At 47.3% G+C, this 17677-nt stretch overlaps 3 protein-coding genes across 7 annotated transcripts in view; 1 reads left to right on the top strand and 2 right to left on the bottom strand.

Moving 5' to 3' along the window:
* The window catches only part of myo1ea (myosin IEa), a 47691-nt gene extending 45530 nt beyond the window's left edge, over window positions 1-2161 (top strand). For both annotated transcript variants that reach the window (XM_084436919.1, XM_084436918.1), the window contains one exon: window positions 38-2161. In XM_084436919.1, the coding sequence (XP_084293045.1) occupies window positions 38-114 (77 nt within the window). In that variant the 3' untranslated portion in view covers window positions 115-2161. The remainder of the gene's footprint in view (window positions 1-37) is intronic.
* Window positions 2162-2735: 574 nt separating this feature from the next.
* ccnb2 (cyclin B2) lies at window positions 2736-5438 on the bottom strand (the record flags this gene model as incomplete). Its single annotated transcript, XM_084437393.1, has 8 exons — window positions 5322-5438; window positions 4996-5106; window positions 4433-4720; window positions 3745-3903; window positions 3422-3658; window positions 3162-3302; window positions 2954-3064; window positions 2736-2846 (listed from the first exon to the last, which is right to left on the bottom strand). The coding sequence occupies exons 1-8, from the start codon at window positions 5346-5348 to the stop codon at window positions 2736-2738; spliced, it is 1185 nt and encodes a 394-aa protein (XP_084293519.1). The 5' UTR covers window positions 5349-5438.
* Window positions 5439-7587: 2149 nt separating this feature from the next.
* Window positions 7588-17677, bottom strand: part of rnf111 (ring finger protein 111) — a 30632-nt gene continuing 20542 nt past the window's right edge. The window contains exons 4-15 of one of the 4 annotated variants that reach the window (XM_084436927.1): window positions 16974-17134; window positions 14940-15131; window positions 14325-14686; window positions 11751-12003; window positions 10815-11187; window positions 10571-10696; window positions 10269-10386; window positions 9789-9869; window positions 9486-9581; window positions 9020-9106; window positions 8435-8538; window positions 7588-8017 (exon numbers count right to left, since the gene is read on the bottom strand). In XM_084436927.1, the coding sequence (XP_084293053.1) occupies window positions 7900-8017; window positions 8435-8538; window positions 9020-9106; window positions 9486-9581; window positions 9789-9869; window positions 10269-10386; window positions 10571-10696; window positions 10815-11187; window positions 11751-12003; window positions 14325-14686; window positions 14940-15131; window positions 16974-17134 (2071 nt within the window). In that variant the 3' untranslated portion in view covers window positions 7588-7899. The remainder of the gene's footprint in view (window positions 8018-8434; window positions 8539-9019; window positions 9107-9485; window positions 9582-9788; window positions 9870-10268; window positions 10387-10570; window positions 10697-10814; window positions 11188-11750; window positions 12004-14324; window positions 14687-14939; window positions 15132-16973; window positions 17135-17677) is intronic. The other 3 variants (XM_084436928.1, XM_084436929.1, XM_084436930.1) reach the window with 3 other exon arrangements.

Here is a 17677-nt window from a genome sequence, read left to right as displayed (position 1 = left end):
AACGTTGTAAGACTGATGATGACCATGTGTTATTCAGATGCCTCCGGATGGTGGACAGGGAGACTCCGAGGAAAGCAGGGTCTATTCCCCAACAACTATGTCAGCAAGATCTAACCGCTGTCCGGGGGAACTGCCCGAAAAACAGCTGGAGGAAAGCACTCGCCCCTACCGCCTCTCCAGAGGGGGAAGATCGAGCTGTACCAAACAAACAGAAAAAGGGATTATGAGAAAGAAGGAGAGACAGGGAGAAAAACTGATATATTTTCGCCACTCCTGCTTGGTAGACTGCAGCTGGGTGTGATTGAGATCCAATTCTCCCAGACAGTAAAGGAGAGCGCCAGGCTTGCAATGGAGTTGTGTTTTAAATAAGAGGATAACACGACAAGACTTTCTCTCCGGGGACAAGTGACGACACAATCCCTGTGAGCACTGAACAAATCTATTTATTGTATTTATAGCTCCCTACAAACTATATTCTTCCTCTCATTGTCTCTGTTTTACCTGGCTAAGGTTTGAAGGTGAGCCTCTTGATCCGTTAAGATTAAATATGTTGATCTGTGGGACAAGGTTGTAATTTTATCACATTTCTCATTTTGGAAGTGAAGTTGTTGTATTTTTTAAACATGAATCCAGGGTGGATGCCAAGTCACTGTCTCATTGTTTTTAAATCAAGTTTTAAATTGCCTGTCATGTTGTTCAATATTTCAGTTGGGATTTGTGCTGCTAAAATGAATGGTCAGATAGTATTTACTCTGAATATATATTTTGACAGCAAAACATGTGGACATTTGATAGTTCATTGCACTGTGATTTTAGACACTTTGTCAATGTACTGAATTAGAAAAACAACACTTTTTCAAAAAGAAGTGTTCAAATGATGCCAATTTGAAGGATAAACATGCAATCAATCACTCATGATAAAAGAAAATATGAGATGTTTCAACAAGGTTTTCCCTCTTCCAAAACGTTTTTGTATTAGAAAAGCATCAGAAATCCCAGAACGACCACCATGTACTGTAGTCTGAGTGTATGGTCTGTGGTTTCGAAGCACTTTATCAGTACAGGTACTAACTTGGACACAGACTGGTAACTCCCTGCCCCAACCAGTTATCCACAAAACTTCAAGGATAGGTTGCCAAACTAGTGATTGACCTAGTTACTGAAGAGAACCATTTGTTTACATAGAATTATGTTATAGGCATTTAGATCTGGTTTCTAATCTATGTACATGTCCTTTTTTAGATTTAGGAAGTTTATCTGTGCCGTTTGTTACAATTTAAATTATGTGTAGTATATTTCTCCAAAAGATCTTTTGGTTTTCCTTTTTTTTTCTCAGATTTTGATACTTTGGGTGTTTTCAATTCTTTGTATGTTGATTTTATAGAGCACAGTATAGATTTTCCAGACTATAGTGAATGGATTTTCTCATACCAAGCAGTCACACGTTTTTCATGGCACTATGAAGGATTTCTCTTTTTTCCATTTGTTTTCTCTCATGTATCCACTAAACATTTTGCACAGCGTTACTCACACATTCCTTCCCCTTCATCTAACAGTTTTGTATTAGATGCATTGTTTAGCCTAATGTTCAGAACTGCTGGGGCTTCTTTCAGACAATGAACTGCAGTGCATCATCAAAGATTGTTTGGTCCTGAATGGTTGAAAAGACATCCTTGTGCAATATCAAAAAATAGCAGATGAAAGTCTTGTTAATAAAGCATGTATGTACTGTCATGATATTGCTTTCCATGCTTTTTCCCAAGAGTTGAATGAAATGTTTGTGACTTTGCATATTCGGAAATCTTAATTCCATTCAGGTTAACCTCATTCTATGACATATCACTCCTTGTCCCTGACCTTTAGGGGCTTGTGTTCCAGCAACAGCAATAACAGCTGTCCAGAGTTGTCTATCAACCAACAAGATTATTTTACCAATAGACCAGATTAGAAATGACCAATTTAGCAAAGATTATAGTGAGGTTAGCACACAGGTACTGGATGGATTGTCAAGTGCCTCTATGAATGGTTATGGCTGGCCCATACATAAAATTTGGTTAACCTCATGTTATTTTTCTTGCTGTACAAAAAAACAGAACTATATTCATGATGCATAAATTAATGCATTATACAGTGCTTCCGCCAGGCGTTTGAGACTTGGTATTTGGACTACAGTTGTGATGCTGTACCCTTTGATACTATATTTAGGAAAAATAAAAGTGAAAAATAAAACAGGAGTGGTTTATTTGGACTTGCAACATTTATAATTGGCATACTTAAGATACAGAACAAGATCTGCATGGCTTTTTCTACCAGTCTAACTTGCACTTCAGCATACACAAGACATGAAATATCTTTGGGGAAAGTAAATCAGTCATACAGTAAAAGTAGTTTTTCCACCATGCCTTGCAAATCGCCATAACGATCACCGTTGTAAAAATCATACAAAAATCTTTGGATTTAAAATGTTTGCAACATGACAGCTCTCAGATTACCAGCATCCAACTTCGGCAAGAAACAAATTTAGATACTACAAAGCATTCAAGTAACCCCCCAAAACATCCAATTGAACATGGTGTAGTTTTAAAACCGCTACAGTTTATTCGTACAAGTGATGAAATATTTACATGACGGACTGAGCAGCAGGCCAACTGGCCAAGTTGGTGTCTACATATGAAAGAATAAAAAAATAAAATAAAGTGCAAATTAAAGTCACTGATCATCCCAAGGTGATAACATCAGTGATTGTCGAGCAGAGCGGCAGCCATGTTCTTGATGATTGAAGACTTGAGTTGTGGGATGAGACTAATCCTCATGAGCCTGCTGCTGGAGTACTTGTTCTTTACAGTCTGGAGAAAGAGCACACCAGACTAAGATGGCATTCTTTAAACCGCACTAGGACAGATCCATCACACATCCATCCCGCTGACAGTAAAGCGGCAGTTAGAAATCTTACCTGGAGCTTGGACTTCCCTTCATTGACAGTCATCAGGTTCTTAGCCATGTGCTGCATGATTGGCTTGAGGTGTTCCTCGTCGTAGGCAGAGTAGTGTTGCTGCATTGGAGTCTTCAAAAATGGATGGGCAACAAGACAATTTTGCATTAAAGCCAATTTAATAAGTAACATTTTTTAAAGTATTTTGAATATTTAGTACACATCTTACCCATGTGGTCCCATTCAGCAGCAGCTGGGAGAGGCACAGGGCAGCAGCAGCGACCTCAGAGGGGTGGTAGTGCACCATGTCGTAGTCCAAGAGGGTCAGCTCCATCAGGTACTTGGCCAGCGTGTGCTGCCCAGCGTCAGCCTGGAAGACAAACACATCCACTCAAAGCTAGCCGAGCAGTCAGAATGTGATAGATGGCGCCTTCAGGCATAAGAGGAATATAGATTCTGGAACAGCACCAAGCGTCTCAAAATGCTTACATTCCCAGCTTTGGAAGCTCTCCTGAGGAAGTGGAGGGGCAGAGGGCGTCCAAGTTCAAAGTTCAGACACCTCAGAATCACCCCCTCCATCTCCAGGATCTGGACCTTACTGAAGGCGTTGTCTGTAATGTATGAAAAGTCACCCACTTCCGGGCAGAACATCTCCTCGTACTTGGAGGCCACCAACATGGCCGTCACGCCAACCAGCTGCAGCTTCTTGCAGGAGACTGGTTGCACCTGAGGAAGGGAAATGTAGTTTTATGTCTGATGCAGAACAGGCGTAAAAATAAGTCCTGTATGCCTTCATTAAAAGCCCCTTTTACCTGAAGGAAGCGATCCAGCACAGCTACGGTAAGATACAGAGTCTCCTGCAGCAGTTGGAACCTGGAGTGTACCTGAATCAGCCAGTCGATGAGGATACCGCGCATGCGTGCATTTATTTCATAGCCCTGCATGTATTTGGGCTTGACAGACTGCTGAACCTGTGAGGGGATGACAACGTGACAGAACTTGAGGGGGAAGACACAATGAGAAGTCTAGGCCATGTCTCAAAGGGCCTTATTATGCTCCTTATCAACATTATCTGGGGTCCCCAAAACATGGATGAATACCCCCGTTTCATTCAGTCCTGTTCTGGACTCACCGTTCCTGTAGCTTGCAAATGCAAACTGCTGCTCCCCACCCCCACTGTCTGTGCTTCCAGAAGCAAACAATGCAAATGAAGCAGGACATTTCTGAATGGCTTGCTAAACATTTCAACTTTGAGACGTCAGAAGCCCAGGCAAATCTGAACAGCTTGTTGAATCAAGTTTCAGAATTTGCCTGCCCACAAAAAAAAATATTTTTTTATTTTGTGTTAGTAGGCCCATCAGACCCAAATATATGTGCACAAACACAAGGTGAGCTTTTCATAGGTCCCGTTAAACTGACTGTCTTATTCTTAATTATTCTCTTATTCTACTTCAATGTAGTTCACCTAGTCCCATTGTGATCCGGTGGAACAGAAATTACCTCAAGTGTCCGCAGATAAGCATAGATATCCTTGACGTATTCAGAGCACAGCTGGGGCTGATCAGAATCGTCCTCATCAATGTCCACTACAGTGAGGATTGCTTCCGAGAAGGCCTGGCACAATTCCTCCTCTTCCTTTATAGAGACATTGGCAGAGTCCTCAGGCACGGGAACAAGGGGTACTGGTATAACTTGAGACACCGGTGCAGGTTTGGGCCTAACCGCTGCTGGCTCGGCTTTCTGGTTTAGAGGAAGAAGTTCGGTTTTCACTTTCGCAGGACAAGCCTTCTGTAGAGAAATCACACCCAAGGGAAGTAAAGTTAAGCGGTGCAGATTTATGATCAATCTTGAATCTACTGGCCCCAGCTGGTGTTCAACGGTAATGGTCTGAATCTCATGCAACGAACGAACACACGGATGGACAGACAAGACACGCACACAATCACATAACAGAAGCGACTGCCGCTACACCACTTAAATTCATTCCGAGTAAAAACTTGGCAAACAGACCCAATAATGGATCACAACTCAGTGGTAGCTAAAGTTACCATGCCATACATTACCTGGGATTGGACCGCTTTGTTTGAAACGTTGGAGATTTCTCCAAGGACAGCTCTTCTCGAGCCGCCGACAATGGCTTTGCCCATTCGTGTTCGGTTTTCTGCGTTCCTGAACTGTTTGGGAAACAAAGAAAGACTGAGAATTACATTTAAAGGACGGCTATTATGCATAGTGACTGTTTATGCAGTTGTATGGCTCGATAACTATCGAGTTAACAAACCAAAGAACAAAATAGTTTAGCAGCGAGTGCTAACAGCGTCGAACGGCAAAGCATTTACATGTACAAAACCAGCTACTGCAGTTAAATCAATTCTGTTTTGTAACTTACCGTAGCGCGAACTTCCAAAGAGGACATCTTTAAAATGTTAATGTAAAAACAGTAGCTCTTTAAAAAATTGCCAGGGGTGTCGGTAATTAGTCAGAAATAGGCTACTAGGGCCCCCAAATAAACACAAACACTGACGCAGAAGAGAAGGATCTCAGCCGTTCAAATACCGCTCCACTGCGTTTCATTGGATACGGCTTCGTAGAATGCATCTATTTCATTGGTTGGCAAAGAGGTCAAGGGCGAATTGAGGCTCACATGTTTTGTCTGCCGGGGCAACCCGCCAACGACTGGGTGGGTGAATCCTATCTCAAATGAATACCGTCAGACTTTCGATGCCAGACTTCGAGGTCTCCGCCTCGATAGTTTACAGTTTTAGAGACGGATTCGTGAGTATTGTTAAATGCATACCATACATAAAGTCTTTAAACTGACCTCCTTCGATACTTTTATTAATCAGAAGCTACGTTTTTCTTCAATCGAGCAGCACCTGGAGGTGTTTGACCACTGTCATCACTAGAATAGCCCCACATTTACAGCTGGTATTAGTAGGCCATCTATATGCACATTGCATTCAGATAGTGACTTTATCCACATAGCTGTGAAAATGCACGCAATTGAAATAAGAATAAAGTCAGATGGGCCATTCCACCTCCTAAGGTAGTTGCAGCTAGCCTGGCTCCAGCCCCTGGTTCTGAATGTCAGGATTGCAGCAGCTTTGCCCATGAAAATTCATTGAAAGTGTAGACTATCCAGATACGCAAAGATGGGATTTAAATACCAGGTGTGAATGCACGGGCGCATAATTTATGTGTATTATTGGCAACATGTGTAGCTATTTATAGAGTAGCCATGGAATTCTGTAGTATATTCCTCTGCAGTGGTGAGATATAAAGCACTGATGTGTACATTGTCGCTGTACAAAGAAACAATCAAATTAACCAATTAAATCCTCAAAGTATTTAAAGACAACACAAAGAACAGGGACACAGGGACGAGTTTTCTAACTTTATTATATCATTATTTTAAAACTAATATAAATCCCATGGAATATCATCCTGGTGCCATTAAGTCTATGAATGCATGGATACCTGCCATATAAGTACTGCATTCCAACACTCCATTCAAAAGTATTAGTTGTTTATTTTTTCTCTTTAAAAGACATACCTGTGTGGAAGCATGATGGTGTAGTGGTAACACGCCCAGCTGTTTAATCACAAAAGCCTTCCCTCTGCATCTCCCACTGTCTCCCTCCACCCCACTTCAACGCTGTCTTGTCCTGTCTGTAAAATGTATGAAAATACTGAGGGGCAAAGGCGTTATTTTTCCTTTTTAAAAATAACGCCAGGAATCAGAGTGGAAATTCATGGTATCAGAACACTATCGTATTGACTTTACTCCTGACCTGTGCAAGGATTTGCCATTTTTTAAGAATAATATTAGTGTTATATTTTCCAGGAGAGCACAAATATAGATGTGACAGGGCTGCAGAGGAGTATAACCCCCCCCCCCTTCTTTATCCTGAACTAACTGTGTATTTCCATCTGAACAAACAGGGAGAAATTCAAAAGCCAGGATAAACCAATATCATTCTCAGCTTCCAAACAACAGGTATTTCCGGGTTGCAGGTTCATGTGAAACTGGTTGCATCTATGGGGCCTGAGATCCCCTTCTAGAACCCAGCTGACCACCGTGGGCCCGTATGAGGGGGGTAAGTCCAAACACAACACAGAGACTGGATTCTCAGCAGACTGCAACAATCATTCAATTAAAAAAGAATAGTCGAGAGAGACAGACAGAGATATGACATTCATTTTCTTTTTCTCTAAAAGTACATTAGATGACGTGCGAATGTGTTTAGTCAAATTAAGGTTCATAGGGGGAGGTGTGATGGCAGAAAAGCATGTGCATGTTCTGGGCAGTGAGGTGAACATTGGAGTTTATTCCCACTCTAAAAAATACTGGGTGAACACTAATACAGCAGCTGATCTGTTAACATGATATTTTCCTAATTCAGGAATGTCTTGATTTACTTAAAAAACGTTTTTCACTAGCAAACCACGTTTTCTAAACATGAACTAATCAATACAATGATCGGTAAGATGAATCCTGCAATGTTTTAAAATGAAGGTTGACATTCTATTCCAGTAAAGCAAGGCATTAGGTATATATAAATGCTTCTTTACTAGAGCAGCTATTCTCACCTGCAAGTTGTTAGGTCTATGAGAAGACCACATTATATGTGCAAAGAAATGCATTGTGAGGAACCATGCAAAAAAAAAAAAAAAAAGAGAAAAAAAATGACACTTGAGGAAACAGCTACATAAAAGCTTTATAAATACAATAAATCTTTAAATCCTTAATGGAGATGTCAATTCTAGCCGTATTGTACTGTGGTAGCTGGCACTCTAGGCTCAATGCTTTTATTTTTGTCAGATGTTTTTTGTTTTTTTCTCCTCATATGGGATCTGCGTGGGTAATTCATGCCATCTTTGGTTGACTGCAGTACTGAAGAAAAGTTTAAAACAATAAACAACAAATAAAAGAAAATTCCAACAAAATTGGTTGTTAGAAAACAGCATCAACTCTCGGCAGACAACTGTGCCTCGATGTCCACTCTACAGATGGGGCACTTCTTATTGGTGAGGAGCCACTGGTCCACACACAGCTGATGGAAGAGGTGCATACAAGGTAGGCGTCTGTAAAGAAGCCCGCAGAGAAAAGAACAGAAGAAACGATGAGTAATGATGATTACACCAAGATCCAGGAACTCCCAAGACGAACCTTACAACTGCTTTCTTTAAACATAACCTGTATTTCACACGTTACACCAACAGAGGGCAGAAAACCCCCGAAATCCCATTTTTTGATCACATGGGCACATAGTGTGTGTTGAGACATCGTCTGAGGCCAGTCATTTCCAGGCACTCTGAGGACTGGATTTCCTGTTGATTGCTATACTTTGGGGTTTTGAGAAAATCTCTAGCGAGTATCAACTGAAGATGTGAAAAAGGAACAAAAATGGCAGCTCCCACGGCTACGCCACATGCAAACAGGCCTGCTCTCACACCTGTGGATGGAAGTCTGTGTGGACAGACATACAAACTGACGTTTACCTGACATCCTCCCCTTCCTCCAGTATAGACAGACAGATGGTGCACTTCTCCTCTGTGTCTTCATCTGCGCCCTCATCTTCATCTTGCTTATCGTGCAGCTTTCTCTGTTCAACAAAACATCGGGAAACACCGTTTTACATATGCAGCGTGAAAAAGGGTTTCTTCAGGACACACACACACGTTATTTACATTGTAAAGATGTATAAAGCATGGGAAAGGCAGGAATATTTTAGGCCATTTTACAAATGATAGTGTTGGCATTACATGTAAGGCCTAAATATCAGGCATTAATGCTATTCATTATAACTGATATAATTACTGTGTACAAAGCAAGCATAATAACATGAACACACACAAGTTTATTCCTATGAGGACAGAGAGAATGGTCATTTTGTACAAGCAACAGAATGTTTCTAGCTGTCATCCCTAAGGATAAAGGTATTGATCAGAACAAATATCAACCGTTAACCCCCCTGTTTGCTAGTACCGAATCCCCTGCCCCCCATTCCAACACTAACACTACAGCTACTATATATGTGAGCAGAGACATGTTTCCAAATTGATTTGTTCATTTTTTGTTCTCACCGAGTCTGAGGTTGCGTGCATATTTTTCCCAATAGATGCCCATGCTTCAGGGGTTAACTGTTCGTCAATGTCTCTCTCCAACACCTTCTGTATTGGGCGGCAGGGTGTTAGATCGCTTATTACATTTAGAAAACTACGTATTATCTTTCCCTACAATGTTATCTAAGGCTGAACCTTTTGGTGAAAGGGACAATAAATTATCTACTGCACAAAAGACCGACGTGTGCACTCTGTCCCAGAATCAAATCTAATGCATACATGCACAAATATTATCTCGGCAAACAGCATGGAACATCACACATTCACACACTCAGAACCATGTTTCTCTCTCCCTCTCTCACACGCACTCTTCCATCCAGTTCCAGGTCCGCTCTCACCTTTTTGTACTTTTTGTTTTTTTCTCTCCCTCTCACACGCGCACACACTTCACACACGCACATGCGCTCTTCCATCCAGTTCGTCTCACCTTTTTGTACTTGTGTGGATAAGTGCACCTCTCTATGGTTCCCTGAGAGGCCCCTCGGTTCACCGTCCCCAACCGCTCCTCCAGATGCAGCAGGTCCTGAGGGCACAGGGACAGGCAGGACAGCCGGCCGGTCGTGAGACCCAGCTCTACTCACAGCTCACCACACTCAGCATTAAATACGGGGGGGGTTGATAACACAAGCCAGGGGCCCAGAGGTTTTCCTGAGCACCTGAACAGAGAACAATTTCGACGGGGTTTGTGGTGGAAAACCTCCAATGACGACGATGACACTTGAAAAGGTACCTCATAAGTTCGTCCAAATCCAGTCATTCTAGATGAGATGTACCGAATGTGTGGGTAGGTCACTTCAGACATGCCAGTGTGCTGTGAAAGAGGGGGTGAGAGATTCACATTCAGACACACGTAGTACACCAGTATAATGCAACCAGCTCGACCTGCTGCAGCTTCAGGATATAATGAAGAGAAGTCAGTTCTTGACCACATACTTTGGCTTCACCACAAATTACCAAACATATTCTCCACGGGGGTCTCTCCACTGACTCCTGGCATCTGGATTTGTCGAACACGCACTTGAAATGCCTGATGGGCCGTCATTAATTACTCATGCATTATTCATTAGGCCCAAACCATCCCTGAAATAACAGATGTTCTAAACAGAGTTCCCAACATCATTCATCTACACCACAGTTTGAGTAAAAGCATTTCTTTTTCATTTATGCTAATGTGTGCGTGCGTGCTTGGAGCTGCTCTGTGTGGTCTCACCATGAAGGGGATGGGGAAGTGGTGCAGTCTGGGGGGTGGATGGTAGTGGGGGAGGTGGGGGTGCAGGTGCCCCGAAGGGTACGGCGCCACCGTCACACCCGCCTCGATGCCCAGCTCCCTGCAGAAAGACAACACAAGTCGGTCAATGTCACACGATCGCGGACGTGGGCGCCCACATGCAAACGCCAAAACCACCTTGACGGAGAGCGATACCGTAGACGTTAAACCGGCCTGGACGGGATGTCAGGAGGCCTTGTAAGCCGTCCGCCCCCCCTCCCCCCGTGGTCGTGCTGGGTACTGACCATGCGGTCCTCTGCTCGGGCTGCCGCGGGTGGGAGGACATAGTCTGGGGCACGTGGATGTGGTGCCCATGGCCGTAGTTGGGGTGCATCCTGTGGGGGTGAGGGGGCGGACGCTCGTGTGCTCGTCTGGGGGAGGAGGAGGAGGGGGGGTTTAGCAAAGAGCAAAACAAGAACTTGTATTTACACCGTCGTCCGAGCTCCTCAACGGCGGGAGATGAGGGGGGGGGGGGGGCGGTGAACTCACGTCGGGTGCTGCATCATCCGGCGTCTCTGGACCTCCATCCTCAGCATCTCGTGCTGGTGCAGCCGCTGCACCGTGGGCGGGGCCAGGGCTGGGATGTGGTGCGCCAGGGCCTGGTGCTCGGCCTGCAGGTGCTGGGGCAGTGGGGCCCCAGGGCCCGACAGGTGGTGGTGGGGCGGGGGCAGGGCCGGCTGGGGCGCAGGGGCCACCGCCGGCGCGTGGGAGGACAGGGGCGCGTGGAAGGGGTGGACCGGGTGGGGGATGACGTAGTCGCCCTGCGGCGGCGGTGGCGGCTGGGGCGGGGGCGGGGGGTTGCCGTGCGAGTGAGGGCAGGAGGACGAGGGCTGGTGGTGCAGCGAGCGCGCCAGGGGGCCGTCTGGAGAAAACAGAGAGAGAGAGAGAGAGAGAGGGAGAGAGAGGGAGAGAGAGGGAGAGAGAGAGGGAGAGAGAGAGGGAGGGGGGAGAGAGAAGTTAGCAAACCCATTCTGGGTCTCAGCTCCCAGCCGGCCCGCCACATCCGTCTCTCCAACCTCAGCAGGAGGGGAGGACCGAGTTGACGAGAGCGCAGGCAGGTGCTGGAACCCGGGCAAATTACCCCTCTAAATAACACGTACACACACCAGGGTGCTCCTCCTCCTCCACCACCATCCCTCCCCGCCTCACCTCCACACACCCAGCCATTCCAAGGAGAATCAACAATTAGCTGCTTTTGGAGCAGAACCGCAGTGCTTAGCACATTAAACATCAGGTGTTTCTCTTAATGACTATTAGTACAGGGTCTCAAATGAGTGCGGGTGTCTGTATAATTTTCCCGGTGCACTGGTGGCATGCAGGCAGTTACGGTTAAATAGAAAGGCTCTGGTGTATTTGCAGGTCCTATGAGCCCCCCCCCCCCCCCCCCCCCCCCCACCCCCCGGTGAGTTGAGGGCTGCTACTCACAGGAGGGGTGTATGTAGTGCCTGCAGGAGGAGAGCTGGGGCTGGGGCTGGGCCTGGGCAACCATGGCGGAGCTGAACGAGTCCACCACGCCGGGCTGGCTGGGCCCAGGGGCAGCCTGGGAACTGTAGGTCGGGGGCCGCGAGGTGGAGCCCGGGCAGCAGGGGTCAAAGGCCGAGGTGCCGTGGAAGCCGGCGCCACTTCCCCCGCCGCCGCCCCGCACGCCACTGTTACTGAGGTCAACAGGCAGAGTCTGCTGGAGGGAGAGAGAGAGAGGGAGAGAGAGAGAGAGAGAGAGAAAGGGAGGGAGGGAGAGAGAGAGGGATGGAGAGAGAGAGGGATGGAGAGAGAGAGAGAGAGGAGGGAGAAAGAGGGATAGAGAGGGAGGGAGGGAGTGAGAGGAAGAGAGAGAGAGAGGGAAGGGTGTGAGAGAGGACAACGTGTAGGGCACAGAGAGATGTTACGGTCCAGTTCATTCTGTGTAAGAGGCTCATTTTTCTTCGTAAAAGTTCTTTGGATACCGTTTTACAAAGGCATTATTAAGTCCAATGTGGGACGAAACACATAGGCCTAAGCATACTAATTCACCGTGCTAGCGGTACCGTAGCCAGCTGCACCAGCCGTGTTCTATCGTAGCATGTGTGTTTTTGTCAGGCTTTTCGAGCAACCTTAGTGAAGTCTCTTTTTTTTATTATGGTAATTACATTTGTGCAGTTTCCCACCACTCCAGGGATCAATAAAGTGCCTACTGCTATTATTAGTACTAAGCTCTTTGAAAGGGAAAGGGCCCGACACGAAAGCAGACCACCATCTGCTTGTGGAGCCACTGTCTGACTTTGATCTCTGCGGTGACTCTGTATGCACACGCCATAGCCCTACAAGCACAAAGCACAGGATAACAATAACACTGGGCTTTAACTCTCCAGCCTGCAGTTAACTAGGCCTCTATAGAACATCTGGTGAGGGAGGCTCCGGGTGTTTAAAAACCATAGTAGCGGCTCTGTAATTAATCTCCTCTTAGACACTTTGATGCATAAAACATAACTTGTTCACCTAATCCAGGCAATATTGTAACCCGCTTTCTCTTGAGCCATGACTGAGCACGTATAGCGCCCTCACTTCAAAGGGCACGGCGATTTGCCTGGCGAAGCACACGCAATAAATGAACAACTTCCTTGTTCACGCCAGGAACCCGACGGCCCAGTTTCAGAATGCCCCAACCCCCCATGAATAATAGAGGACTGGGTGTATTTAGACAAAAAGAGAGGGGCTATGCACACAGCCCCCCTCACCGCCCCCCAAACTTGACCTGTAGGCGCAGTCCCCTGTTCCTCCAGCTGGATGACCTACACTCATCATGCTTTATCCTCTGCACAGGCTTTGATGGTGAATAATACAATGTGGCAGCTCAACAATTAGCAGAATTTGAATTATTCAGAGCTAGATCTGGCTTCAGCAGGACCGTACTGTAGCACTGTTTGCAGTGCTTCGCTGTATTAGTCCTCAGTATTAGTCTGCCATTTTCCCCCACCTTATTTTTCATCACCTTGAACATCAGCAGTGTAGAGCTGTAGGCTGCGATAGCTGGCCTGCTTTGTTAAGAAACACAAAGACCTTGTCAAAGACACAATTTGAATGACACGGTGCCCTTTAATGATTGCTACTATATTGCTACAACTATTGCATACGGTGTTTATCTCTGGCCATCTGCTCTGGGAGAGCATGGTTTGCATTGTTAACAGTCCCAGGGCATGTATGTGCAGGCTTCTGACTTCTCTCTAAATCTTCTCTCTCTTCTCTCTAATACCAGACAGAAGGCTGTAGCAGAGAGGGAATAAAACAAAACGTTTTCAATATCTATAAACCCAATCTCTGGAAACAAACAAATGTATAAAAATAGATGTCCCAGTTCTGATGACCATAGCAGGTATCATTTCTGTTCTGCTGGCAGGTACACGATGAATCAGGGAGACCAAATACAGGAAGCAGAAGAGGAGCAGATGAAACACATCAAGGGGATGTTGGGCGTTGGTCTTGAACGTCAGCTAGAACATCCAGAACAACTGCCGCTGCGTTCATCCCCATCGAGCAAGGTTCCTGCACCACACCCACTTCTGAAGAAGCCCTTTGATCTCTCGACCAAGCTCGCATACTGTACAACCCCGATGACGGCAGCTCGCACCCGTACCGACAGCTCAGGAAGTGTGTTACGGTTGGACGGAGTGCTAGGCAGGGAAGGGAAGGGGCGGGTGCTACCTAGATCTCCGCCTCCGAAAGCCGAGACATCTCCATTGAAAATCGTCGCTAGAACAGCGTCTAAAACGGACTATGCCAATCAGAGCCACTGCCTACATTTCCAACAGGGCCCGCCTTACCGGAGATTATGTCCTCCAAACAAGCGGGAGTTGAGAATCAAAACAAAACATTCACCGCCCCATTAGGAAGGACCGCCCTAAAGATGTTGGATTGGTTCTGCAATGCATTTTGTTTTTTCAAATCCCAGTTTTAGCGACGAAATCTGGACGAATGTCTCTGGTCTGTAGCGTTTAGAGACTGACTGGTGAGTCTAGGTCCTACCTGGTCGTGGTATTGGGTGGCGCTGCTGCCGCTGCTGCTGCTGACCCCGCCGCACGGCGCAGGTAGGGGGGTGGGCCTCTCCAGGGGGCAGCCAGGCTCGGGGAAGGGCAGGCTGGGAGGCGGCGGCGGCGGGGGGTGGTGGTGGTGGTGGTGGAAGTGGTGGGCGTGGCCGTGCTGGGAGCCCTGCTGCTGGCCGGACGAGGTCTGCAGGCAGCCGGAGTGGGAGTGGCCGAGGGCCAGGTGGCCCGGGCTGGGTCCGCCGCAGGGCGAGTGCTGGGGGCAGCAGGAGGGCAGCCTGGGCATGGCCGTGCCACCCCCGTTGTCTCCCGTCGCCAGGCCCGACGCGCCCCTCCTGCTCTCGTCTGGAAGAGGGGGGGACGGACGAACAAAACAAGCTGTATAAGATCTCCTCGGCTTGTGTGTGTGAAATGGAATCGCTACGGAAAAAAAAAGACGTACGGTTGTCCGTGTGCCAAAGGCTGTTTTAGTGAAGAAGTCTATCTACTAAGCGTCCACACACACACGCACACGCACTCACACACACACACACACACACACACACACACACACACACACACACGGCCGTCACACCCCGGTGTCCCGGGCCAGTCTTACCCTCTCCGGCAGCGCCGGACGATCCGGCGTGGCCGTGAGCCTGCGTGCTGTCGGGGGCCGGACCGGGGCAGCTGGAGGAGGGGCCAGGGGCGTCGTGGGGCTCTGAGGTAGAGGCATGGTGGGACAATGACGAGGAGGAGCTGACGGTCTGAGCATGAACACCGTCAGAGGTGGTTGGCACAACTGAGAGATCTGAGACAGGAGATGGGATAGGAAAGGCATTTAAGGGTGCGTGAGCAGCGATCCGACGGAGTGTTGGGATGCGTTGTTCAGGAATGTGCGTCTCTGGGGATCTGTGTGCGTGTGTGTGTGTGTCTGTGAGTGTGAATGTGTGTGTGTGTGTGTGTGTGAGAGAGAGTGTGTGTGCGCATGCTCTCAGACTGGCTGCAGTGGCTTGGTAGCCAGGGATAAGACGAGACCTCATCAGTATTCCAGTGTGCGCTCCATGCTTTTCATACTCACAAATTAATTTCTTCTCCTCCTAAGAAATGCAAATGTCCTCATATCTCCCACTGCTCTGCTACTCTGCTATCTGTCTGGGGCTTCAGACGAAGAGAATGCACCAAATTGGACTTTTAATTCACATTAAGGATTTGGTCTGGTGGTCGCTATAATAGCACCCATGTTTTAAGAGGCCAAACCCTTTAATGTCTCCCGGAGAGAGGGGGTCAATGGGATGCATGCATTTAAATACAGATAACCAGAGGAGTGAACTGTGAAGGATTTTTATCCTTATTTTAGTTAGATTGTCAAAGAACACGCTGAGTGGTCGATCAAGCTGGTTTTAAACAAAGTACAATAGTTTATTCTATGTTACGATTCTGCAGAAGCGGACCCTCGCACCGGAAGTGATTCCAGGCAAGAGTGAGAGTCAGGAGGAGGGGTCGGGGTTAATCATCAGAAGAGGAAGTCACAGTTTCAGGGGGAAGGCAGGGAAGTGATGTCACACAGGGAGGGATTTGTAGTTCTAACAGACTGATCTATGAGAACGAACTACAAAGTTAAGATTACAGTCTAAATGGGAAAACGGAACACTTTGTTGAGACTTGAAATTCATTCACAGAACGCAATGTAAAGTACTGTTCTGTGTGAACGGTGGCCGAGCATCGCTGTAAGTCATATGTACCCTGAACAGAATGGGACTACATATAATATACACGGTAGCCTTCTACATCATCTAGAGCAAAGTCTATGTGAAAAGCGCCATATGATTTTCCATCACCCACTGTGCATACACAGCCTATTCACAGAGCGGAGCACACTCTGTATGCCCGGGCCGCTTTTGTACTGACTTGCGGTGCTGTGGTGATTAATTCTATCACCGACTAAAAAGGGACTACAAAGCAGCGCGTGTAGCAGCGCCACACATCAGAGATGTATTGAGGCTGTAGCGTTCTGTAAAAGTCAACCAATGAAACAGCAGAGGCTATGGGGGCCAGCGGCTATTAATATCCCTCAGTCGGATGAAAAGATATAGATTAATCATTATAAAACGGCGCTCGCCAACGAGAACATTTCTCCATCGAGTTGCGACGACAGTTGGGCTCTTTATCCCCACATCCACACGCTCTCAGAACTCTGCAGATGTATGTGGCTGAGGTAATCCTGTTAATCAACAGCATGTAACCTGATGACATGTAATTTTTCCCAACCCCCACTACGCAGTGTTGGAACGGATCATCTAACAAAGCTCAGCTCATTTGCATCCAGGGGACACCTACATTCATACGCAATGTGACCAGGGGCCAGTTATCTTACGGGGACGTCTATATATAAATAAATTAAAAAAGCCCCTCCCTCAAAGTAATTGATTTCACACATATAATCACCAGATCAATTTTCTCTGAGCAAGAGAGAGGACCTGGCCTCGCACACCGCCAGCTAATGTCATCTATCTCCCGTGTTCCTGGGGGTCTGTGTCCGTCATTAATCTCAGTGTGGGGTGGTGTGTCACTGTGTGTAACCCCAGTCTATGTGGCACCCTGTGTAGTTTCGGCGTGGCGATCTAGGCGCGGTTTTTGCCGCCTTCCTCACCGTCCTCGTCCACGGTGAGGTCCACCACCTCGCCCGCGCTCTGCCGCAGCGGCTGGATGACGGTGGAGAGGCGGTGGCGTCCACGCGCCTCTTGGCCGGCCCGGTTCTGGGAGCAGCTGGGGCCCCAGTGCATCCTGCCATGACCCCCGACCGAACGAGGCCTAGTGTGAGAGAGAGAGAGAGAGAGAGAGAGAGAGCACAGAGAGAGACCGTCAGCCGAGCCAGGCATCATCGGGCAGGCTTCCTCGTCTGCGTGGTGAGGAAGACCGTGCCGATAGCGGCGCCGGGGTCGTGTGGCGCCGACCTGCCAGTATCATCATAGCGCGGCCGTTAAGACACAAAGCTAAGATCAACAACAGAAAGCGTTGGACGGAACAGTGACCTTGGTCATTTAAAGCCAGAATGCTGCTTTCATCAACAACTGATGAGACTGTTCTGAAAACAACCAACACTGGGCTCATCGGGTTGTATTCCGATAGGATGATTTGTCACATAGTAGCGAGTGAGCGAGAGGGAGGGTGGGAGGGCTGGTGGCGTTGGGGGGGGGGGGGGGGGGGGGCTCGTCCACACAGCTCTTTCTGTGGAGTGAGCACAAATCAGGCTCACTTTGGGAGCTGCTGGAACGCTCGGCTGGAATGTAAATAAGAGCCAGCTGACATGAGAGCTGCCGCTGCAACTAATTCATAGAGACAGACAGACACGCG

The sequence above is a fragment of the Borostomias antarcticus genome (assembly GCF_949987555.1).
Source record: "Borostomias antarcticus genome assembly, chromosome: 4".
NCBI classification, from domain to species: Eukaryota; Metazoa; Chordata; class Actinopteri; order Stomiiformes; family Stomiidae; genus Borostomias; species Borostomias antarcticus.
The sequence above is the reverse complement of the archived record's forward strand: the minus strand, read 5'-3'. Positions and strand labels throughout refer to the sequence as shown.